At 34.7% G+C, this 10,539-nt stretch overlaps 1 protein-coding gene across 1 annotated transcript; it reads right to left on the bottom strand.

Moving 5' to 3' along the window:
• Nucleotides 1-7,390: 7,390 nt before the first annotated feature.
• Nucleotides 7,391-8,316, bottom strand: LOC111018563 (nigrin b-like). The gene has a single exon (XM_022294695.2). It carries the CDS (start codon nucleotides 8,314-8,316, stop codon nucleotides 7,447-7,449), a length of 870 nt encoding a protein of 289 aa, XP_022150387.2. The 3' UTR covers nucleotides 7,391-7,446.
• Nucleotides 8,317-10,539: the final 2,223 nt, after the last annotated feature.

Genomic DNA, 10,539 nt, shown 5'->3' with positions numbered 1-10,539 from the left:
CCTCCAATGAGAAGGGGTGTGGAGCCGGGGTCCTCTTGCTCGGACCAGGGGACGAGCGATTTGACTATGCCTTGCGGTTCGGCTTCCGGACTTCTAACAATGAGGCTGAGTATGAAGCATTTATTGCCGGCCTGCGAATCGCTAGAGCATTGGGGGCCTCTTGTGTTAAGATCTTCAGTGACTCTCAGCTGGTTGTGAGCCAGATCAAGGACGAGTACCAAGCCAAAGACACCCGGATGGAGAAATATTTGGGCAAGGTCAGATCGTACCTCGGACCAGGCAGAGAGGGGGCCAATGTTTGGGGAAGAAAATACCCTGGACACGTGGAGGACCCCTATTGGTGCTCCAAGATGACTCATGAGTCATCCCAACTCGGGTAGCCGAGATGGCAGCCACTAACGTCGACAGGTGCTAAGTATGAGGGCCGAGGTGAACCTGGCCCAAGTCCGACCTGCCGGGAAGCTCGGTAGGGGCCGATGTGAACTACTATCAGCGGCGTGATTATCGGGCGTAATCGTCGGTCCCGAGATTACCGGGTGTAACCGTCGCGAGATTAGCGGGACTACCGCCCATAAGTAGAGGACTTCACTCCACGATCAGGTACGATGATTTCTAACCTCGAACTAAACTGGGAATCCGACCCATACTGACTTGATCGTCGGAGTGCTCACCTTTTTGTGCAGGTCCGCGCAAGTGTTCAGGTCGGTCCGGAAGCCGAGTTCGAGCTGCAATCTGGAATACGTTGTTGTGCATATTCTTGCATAAACATCCTTCATTGCATAAAACCCCAATCTTTTTCTTTCTCTCCCACCAAAATTTTTCGTCCCCTTCTCCTCCCTCTAGAAAAATGAAGCTCGGCCAACACTCATGGTGGCACAACAACAACGAACTTGAATAGCCATGAACCAAACCAAATATGTGGCTACCTCCACAGTGGCACAACACTCATGGCAGCTCAACACACACCGAATCTGACCAAATCTGCTACCTCCACAATGGCACAACACCCACAGCGGCGCAACATACCCACAAACGAGCGACGATCCACCACGAACGAACGCTGGGTTGAAGCAGTAGCCGGAGACTTGTCGCCACCGAGAGAGGCTGTGTGGCAGCCGGAACAAGGACGACGACTTAGTCAAAGGAAGATAATGATAAGGTGTCAATGAATTTTTTTTTTCCAAAGAAGAAAATATAGATGTCACAATGGAGATAAATCGTATATATCAATAAATATTATATAAAGGCCTATTGGGGTATATTATTATGTTCCTGTAAGTTAGATAACAAGTATATATTATATAACATTCTAATTTAATTTATAATGAATATATATTTTTCATACTAAGAAGATTAAAAAGAAAAATCTACTAGACAAGGGTAGTTGAAATATATTTTATAATCTAATGGTTTAGTATAAACTAAAAAAAAGATATATATTATGAGCCTTTAGAGGAGTGTATATTCATCGTACTATTGAAAAAAGACGTTTGAAAATAACGTCGGAAAAAGAATACTTGAAAAAATAATATATGCTGGAAAATTCAAACAAGAACCACAAGGATTTGAATGCTTATTTTAATAACAGAAAAATATGAAAAAATTTATTTTTTATATAAAAGTAGAAGGGAGTAGTACATTGATAGAATATTTAGAGACTATAATTATAAAAGAGATTCAATGTACAAAATTTACACTTTTGTCATGAAAATAACCTCATTTAAGATGGTACCCATCACCAATTTTTACATCTAAATATTAATTATTTTTTGAAATTCAAAATTGGTTTCTTGGAAGGTTAAATTTTAAATCTCTTATTTTAGGAAGTTTTTTTTTAATAATGCTCCCTTGGAAACTTATTACAAATATATATCAATCCCAAACTATTTCTAAAAATAATGTTTTGAAAATTGTAGGTCGTCTCTTCAAGAGATGACCTATGTCACCTCACACTTCCTTAGATGCATGGTGCCTCGCTGGCGCCATGTATTTTTTTTTTTTAATTCTGGCATGTCGTCTCTTCGATAGACGAAATATGCGCATTAATAATAGTGTTGATATTTTGCTACAGTGGTTGTTCCCTTATCTTTTAATCTTGATGTCCTGGGTTCAAATCTCAATTATATCATTTTTATTCAATAAAATTTTATATTAAAATTTATCTTCTCTTCTAAAATAAAATAACTATAATTAACACCTACTCGTACTATAAAATAAATTATATTGCAATTATTTATCTTTTAAACAAATTTAAATAAATGTTACTCATTCAAATTTTATTTTCTAGAATAAAACAACTACTAATTCTATAAAAAAAAATTAATTACTATTAAAATTATATTATCAAAACAACTGCTAATTCTAAAAAGAAATTACGAATAAAAATATATTGTTTTAAAAAAAGATCGATTTTATTATACAAATTAAGTAAATGAAATGAACTCTATTAATGCATAATTATAATTTAAAAGTAGAAATAATTAATTACATTTCGTCGTCGGAGTAGACTTTTATAGCTTCTTCTTCATCGTCGGCAACTCGTCAATCGTTTGAGCACTATGTTTATCCTGAGGTTTGTTTAGTCGCCTGGAAGACCATAACAAATCCATCGTAAATCAGTGTGTCATCAAATTTGTTCATTTGTCGTGGGTGGTCAACAGATCTTTGTAGAGAATGCTGCCATCTGCAAAGGGAACCACACTGTCACTAGGTCGCCGGATTTGAGTGGTGCGAAATTTAGGTGTGAATTCTTCTATATATGTAGATATAATATATATCTATAACTAAATACCATTTTGGTAGTTACAGGAACTCAATAGTCGAATATATTTTATATTTATCATATAGGTTTATCTTGTAATTGTATTGGATTGCATTTGCTAGGTTAATGTTAATAAGAGCAATTTATAATAACTAAGCATGTACTAGGGCGTCTAAATTGATAGAATAGGTTAATGTTATATGCAGATATAATATGTATCTGTTTATGCAAAAAAATGTGATGGGGTATGACCTGGTCAAGGTCGGCCACAGGGAAGAGCTCGACTTGCTCCAGGTATGACCGTCAGGAGAGCATGACCTGCTTTTCAGGTTTGACCGCGGGAAGAGCATGACCTGGTATGACCGCGGGAAGAACTGGGGTATCCTTGGAAAGGGATGACCAGCTCAAAGGGTCAAGGTCGGCTGACTGGGATGAGCTGGTGTTAGGAATAAACTGAAAGGTCACTTGGTGAGGAAAGACCTGCACAAGGGAACAAACATTCCGACGCTCAAGTCAGTTTTGAGTTCGACCTTAGTATGGAGGTTGAGCTAGAATACGATACCTAACTGAACAGTGAAGTGCCCTATTTATAGGTTGAGGTACCCGATAAGGAATCCGACCAGCGGTTGAGCATGTCAGGACCAAGGTCGGCCTGTCGGGAGTAGCTATTCCAATTCATATTCTGTGATCTGGAATTTGGCTAAGTATGGAAGGTCGTTCCTCCCTTGAATGATCTCCAGGGAAGACCTTCAAATCGGCCTTTAGGGAAGGGCTCAGGTCGGCCTTTAGGGAAGAAATCAGGTCGGCCATTAGGCAAGGCCTTCAGGTCGGTCCTAGGGGAGCTCTTTAGGTCGACCATTAGGCAAGGCCTTCAGGTCGGCCCTTAGAGGAGCTCTTCAGGTCGGCCCTCAGTGGAGCTCTTCAGGTCGGCCACCAAAAGGAAGATCTTCAGGTCGGCAATTTCAGGTCGGCCACTAAAGGGAAGACCTCCAAAGTTGGACCTTTTTTTGTCCTCTACGTGGCAGTACGATTTTCAACTCCCAAACAGTATCTACACTATAAAAGTTTATATGAGATTGAGACTCCAATAGTTAAAGATTATATCCGGATATATTTTATATCTATTATTAAATACAAAATTGAAAGATACAATCCAGCTATTTTTGTTGCTTTTTGTTGTTGCTAAAAACTTTTGATGTTATACTTCCTGATATCATTAAATCGTGGGTATATTTTTCAACTATTTTGAATTTGAAATCATAGGTAAATCTACACATTAATTAATTTAGAAATTGAAATCATGATAATATTTTGGTAATTAATATAGGCTATCCATGTACTAATCTCATTAATATATGAATGAATGAATTAAACGATTACGGAAAAAATTGGTATGTGGCCCACAATAATTAAAAGATTATGTCCACAAAGGAGGGATTTAAATCTTTTAGATTTCAACAACAAAAAAAAGTTTAACAATAATAAATATAAATACAATAAATAAGGGTAAAATCGGTATTATAAAAAAATCTTATATGCAAAAATCTAAAAGTGTAAAATTAAACAACTTTACACATTTGTGAAAATAAGTTTTTAAAACAGCTCTCCGAAGACATTAACTCAAGGTGGAATGATTTAGCGTATATTATTGAGGGAGAAAATTAGGAAAACAACCGAGTTGGGACCCACTAGAGATTAATGTTTGAAAATCTAAATGCATCCATTCTAATTTGGAAACATTGAATTAAAAATAAAATGTAAGCATTTAAATAAAACACAAATTTGATTAAATATAAAAGCAATAAATGAGGGCAATCTTGATATTAATAAAAAAATTTAAATCTTGAAATTTAAATATATAAAATATCAATCCCATTTGTCAAAAATAGTTTTCAAAACGACTATGGAAGACAATTCCTCCCTATAAATTTGTAAAACTAGAAGCCCGTTTAGGACGCCGTCCATCTAAAAATTACCAAACAACCCAAATTCATATATTTTTTAATAAACAAATATACCATTCACAGAAAAGGAAATAACAAAATTTAGTCAACCATATACTCCTCTCTATCTTTCTATCTCTCCCTCGATCAAACGCTAATCTCTCTCTTTCTCTCTCACTAAGACTAGCCACCGCCCCCTTCCTCCGGCGAGAGCGCGGCAGCAGCACCAGACGGCGGCGACCCCTCCGTCCACTTTCTTTTACGACGACAGCTCCAGCAACCTCCCCCGACGGCAGCCCAACATGTCGACCTAAGACCCCACACGACCTCCTCCCACAATACATCCCCTTGACGATGGCAACCAACGAACAAACAGCAACGTTCCCATATCTGCAACATCACAACGACCCAGATCTAAACCCACGATGGGGACATTTGTTTTATTTTCAGCCACCAACGTCCCAGATCTGCAAATTTTTTTAGGAAAATGGACAGCTTTTTTTTCAGCTTGATTCTAGGATATAATGGCTCCATATTTGATGCATGTTATTTTTGTTTTGTATTGTAAGGAAGGTATATATATATTATAAAACCGTATTTACTAACATAAAGTATATATTATATAACTTACATACTGATAGGATATGGTATATGTTTATCACACTTTAGACTAGACTCAAAAGTGTATAACCTATTAGTTTTCTGTTGAATTTTTGTGATCTCTGGAAATTTGCCTTTAAAAATGATTCTATTTCTTGCTTCCCAAACTTGCCAGGTTAGGATTAGCATTCTACTTCGACCTTCAGCATCTGACTCCTTTAAGCTCCACTCCCAAAAGTTCTTATTTGTCCAGTTTTATATGTCCATAGAACCAAACAGAACATCAGTGTTCAAATATAAATTCCATAGATGTTTAATTACCTTGCACTCTCCCAGAGAATGTGTCTGATAATTTCCTCTTTACTCCTGCAAAAAACACAAACAAGGTCGGTAGAAACTTCTTTTTTTAATAAGATTAGATTTTGTTGGTAGGTTATCATGATAACTCTTCCAAACAACTTATTAGTTTCGGTTAAGGATCTCACATTGAAACATGGACTACTCCTCTCATTGTCAATTGATTTTGAGATGGAACCCATGAATATTAATAGTTTCCACTATTGACCTTTATTAACTCTTGAGGAAGAAGAACAACTCGGAGCATTTTCTAAACTAATTAAGACCCAACCTATATGCACTTTTGACCGAAAAAGTTCCTCTCTTGTCCATGTTCCATATTATTTCATCCTCTTGACTTTTCGGGGGAGAGGGATCTTTAGAATCATTTGAGCTTCCTCGAGTTTTGCCTCATCTCTTCTCTCACCCAAATCGAAATACAATGTCCTTGTCTCGGGATCCAGGGATCATTCCTTAATCGTAATAGCAGACCCACTTCCAATTCGCCATCTGCAACCTTTTATAAAAATTAGGTCCTTACCCCACACCACACTTCTCCTGACATTAGCGAGGGACGTACTGTAGTTTAAGTATATACAAATAAAATGCAAATATTATATAACACATTGGAACGTGCTGTAGGTTATATTAAAAGGTACATATTAATATATAACTTACTAATTAGTACATACCACGAAAAGGTTTATACTATATATAACTATGGTGTATATATTATTAATCACACTGTAAGTTAGATAAAAAAAATATATTATATAACATAATACTCTAGTATATATTATATAACTTTTTGGGTGAATAAATGTTTATCATCTCGATCGTCGAATGTTTAGCGGATCGATCGTAATTGGTCTGACCGCTCAAGAAACAAAAAGACACCAGAGAAAAAAAAAGACGCTGAAAAAATAGATACCCAAAGAAAAATATACGCTAGAAAATTTAAACAAGAACCAAGTGAAAATTAAGCAATAATAAATTGAAATGACACCATGTTGGCAAAAAGAAAAAAAAAAACTAAGATGAAGGAAAACAAACTTGATACAAGGAAGAAGATAATTACGATATGAAAATAATATAAAATTAAATGGATAATAATTAAACCATATAATTTTATAAGATAAAATTTTTAATAAATATAGGAATATCTAGCCTTAATTGAAAAAAAAACATATAGAAAATATCAAAAAAAAAAACATAATAGATGTGATGAATTAAATAAGGGTAATATGGTAACAAAAAAAATACTAATTGTGAAAGAAGAGAATTTGTGCGTAAAAAAAGAATAAAATAAATAAGTCTTGGGTTACTATTTCTATAGAGAAGTAACAAATTTTGGTTTCTTACTATTTACTATAGTCCCATTTTCATTTTCTCAAAAACATAAATAAGTTCATTATTTCATTACTTTTCCAAACCGACTTAGAGAATCACACTGACACTTGATGGAACTTAAAGGTATCACTATTTAGTTCTAAAATGTTTAATAAATATTAAACCAAAAAGAAAAAACAACAAAGATAGAGACGGGCCAAAATAAGTATTAAGGATTAATAAACCATTATTCGACCCAAAAATTTAAGATAATGAGTTGGATAAATTTAATTCATATATTGGATATCTAACCATAAGAAATATAAACACAAACACAAGTAGAGGCACAGGTAGCTCTTTTCTTTATTGATTATTGGAAAGCACACTACACATGACATAATGCAGTAATTCAAAGCATGGGATTTAAACATTGCATATCATGTTCCTCCCCACAGTTTTATTTAGGGCTTTTTGTATTTAGGGTTTATATTGAGTAAATACCCACTGCTGATTAGGATTTCCAGTGCGACCAAACAGAATAATCTGGCGAAGATTAGGATCACTTCCTTTCACATCCATCACCAAATTAGTATTGAGATTTAAGATGGTGCCATCCTCCTTAGCCAACCACCGTTGCTGAGGAGACCCCTCGCATTTGGCTAACACAATAGCATCATTCGAGCCTTTCCCCGTACCGCTCATGCAAAGACTTGTGTTAAAGTTGGCTCGAATAGTGCCATCACCGTACAGTGCCCAATATTGTTGTCGATTGTTTTTCATGCAACTATTCATCGAGACATGGACGTTGTCGTTTTGAGCCTGCAAGCACATGCGGCGGAGTCCTACGATGGTGGTCACGATGGGTGTCCCATCGTCTCCCGTCGTCCAACTCTGCATTGCAGCGTATGTGTTGGTCTCTATTGTGGTTATCGTGTGCGGTCCAGTTGCTTGAGCCGTCAAGACGAGGCCGGAGCGGACATGGGCGAGAGTGCCATCGGGATATAATTTCCAAGTCTTGTCATCTGGATTAGCGTCGTTGCAATCGTCTATCATGGTGTAGGATCCAGGGCTGCGCCCATTAGGAACTAAGCATTTGCCCATGGACCGAATCGTCCCGTCAGTTTGAATCGTCCATAGCTGGTGGTTTTGAGGATTGCAGGTCCATAGTTGAGTTGGAATATGGTTGTCATTGTACCCTCCAATCACGTCCAAACATAGCCCGTCTCGACCAACGATATGCGTCGACCTACTAAAGACAATGGTATGAGCCGCCGAGACGTGGTGGATGCCAACAAGTGAAGCAGCCAGAACAAGACACAAAACAATCGTCATCATCTTCTTCTCCATATCTTGCAATGGATCCCTAAGTTTGCATTATATGTTTTTATAGGCAAAAGGGCCATGGTATTTGGAAAACTATCAGCAGCAAATTACATATCCAACGTCCGCCATGGCAATGCTATTGTTTCTATACTTCAATAACATTAAAACAAAGGTTGCAAAATCAGTGGATGAATTTGTTTCTAAGGCCAAGTGGGGTTTTAGTGCTGCTGCCATGATTAGTTCCTCAGTTAAAGAACCACATATATTACTTTGATTTAGTGGGAAACAACTTGTTAATTTTAATATTTTTTTAATGATTTTTCTAGAAATATTCAAGTTTCATTCATATTATATCAATATTTCCCATCCACATTTTGATAAAATTGATATGTCTGACATTTTCATTAACATCCCTTGGCAGGTATAATTGAGAAAATATCATATGTAATTTTAAAAATAGTTGTTCTTTTTAGTGATCCACAAGATTTGTTTGTGTGATGAAGAATGTAGAATCAACCTAAAAATTTGTTTGAAAATAAACGACTTCACTTATATTAAAATTTCTCACAAAATAAGATCGATCCTAATCAAATTAAGCTACTGTTCAAATTTTATATAATAACTCAAACAATTTACAATAATTTCTCCAGTTTCAATGATTTTTTTTTTTTTGAAATATCTGTCAACATCGATATTTTCATAAAATCGAGATCTCGACATATCCATCAACATCGATATTTCTAACCTTGTTTTTTTTGTTTAATACATATTTCTATCCTTGTAAACAATAAAGAAAATAAATATTTATATGGTAGAATTCGGTTGTAATTATATTTAAAAAATCAAGGCAAAAATAGGTTTGAACTGTACAATTTAGCACAATACAGTTGTATAAAAAAGAATAAAAAAAATCTTGTAATTTAGGGATCTATTAAAAATAAAATAAAAATTCAAGAACCTATTTTAGACATTTTTCTAAAATTGTTTATCCATATTAGATACAATAATGAAAGCTTAGATCTAATAGATAACTTTTTAAGTTTAAAGACTTGTTATTAGATACAACTCAAAAAATGTACAATTTTAGGGCTTGTTTGGTACGTTTTCTGTTTCTTGTTCTGTTTTAATGAAGAAAATAAATTGCATGCCTCCAATATCGAAGAATTCAAGTATGATAAAACAATCTTTTTATTTTGTTTTGGAACAAATTGATAATGAGAACAACAAAGAAGAGACTTGTTTTGATTGTTTATAAGATTTCTATACAATTTTGAGAATATTTCTAAAAAAAATGAAGAAAAGAAGAAATATAAATAGTTGCCAAATGCTTGGATTTCTTAATAAAATTATAAATGAAAAATCAGAAATAATATCTCTTTAAAATTTAAATAAGGGTTTAATACGTCTCTTGACGTAAAAAGAAAGAAACAGTTTAATACGTCTCTAAAGTTTCAATGTTGTGCAACAAGTCTTGACATTTTCTATGAGCACTTAATATTTTTCTAATCCCTACCAAATTAATTATGAGACTTTATAAAGCTAAAAGATCTATTGTAAAGATGAAATTAAAAGTTAATGAACTTACTAGATACCCTGATGAAATTAAAAGTTAATGTACTTACTATAGATACCCTTTTTAAAATTGTGTGGCGTCATTCTTTTATTTTTGCAAAACAACACTGTTTCGCCATTCCAATTGTTTGTTCAAAAGTGGAATGAATATTTCTTATTACAATGGTTTTTTTTAGTAATATTAACACATCACAGTCAAAGCGTGCATAACTCAACCGTAATTGACATATATCTCAAATCAAAAGCTTGTGAGTTCGATTTCTCGTCCCTACATATTGTACTAAACAAACACATCACACATATAAGATATGTATTTTAATTGCAATAGTCTATAACATAAATATCTTTAACTAATATCGTTATTACAAGAATATTTTATATTGGCAGCCAAGCCTTTCGTTAGATTATTTAAAGTGTATTTGGAAATGATTTTGGTACGACTAAAATTACTTTTGCTACAAATCACTTTCCTTTCCATTTATCATGTTTCACAAATAAATCTCTGATACCATATTAATATTTATGGGCTCCATCTCAAAATCATTTGGCAGTAGTCTATCTCTATTATAAATTTTGCAAGGTCCCTTTTATTTTCAATGTGGGATCCTTAACATGTTCGTCAAGCTCGTGGCTCTTTTTGGCTCGTCGATCTTCCCCGAATCTTATTGTTTTGGA

Source organism: Momordica charantia (genome assembly GCF_013281855.1).
Source record: "Momordica charantia cultivar OHB3-1 chromosome 7 unlocalized genomic scaffold, Mcharantia_2.0 BLBB01000007.1, whole genome shotgun sequence".
NCBI lineage: Eukaryota > Viridiplantae > Streptophyta > Magnoliopsida > Cucurbitales > Cucurbitaceae > Momordica > Momordica charantia.
The sequence above is the reverse complement of the archived record's forward strand: the minus strand, read 5'-3'. Positions and strand labels throughout refer to the sequence as shown.

Excerpts from the sequence above, each read along its gene's own strand:
- LOC111018563 (XM_022294695.2), bottom strand. The coding sequence starts at position 8,316 with ATGGAGAAGAAGATGATGACGATTGTTTTGTGTCTTGTTCTGGCTGCT.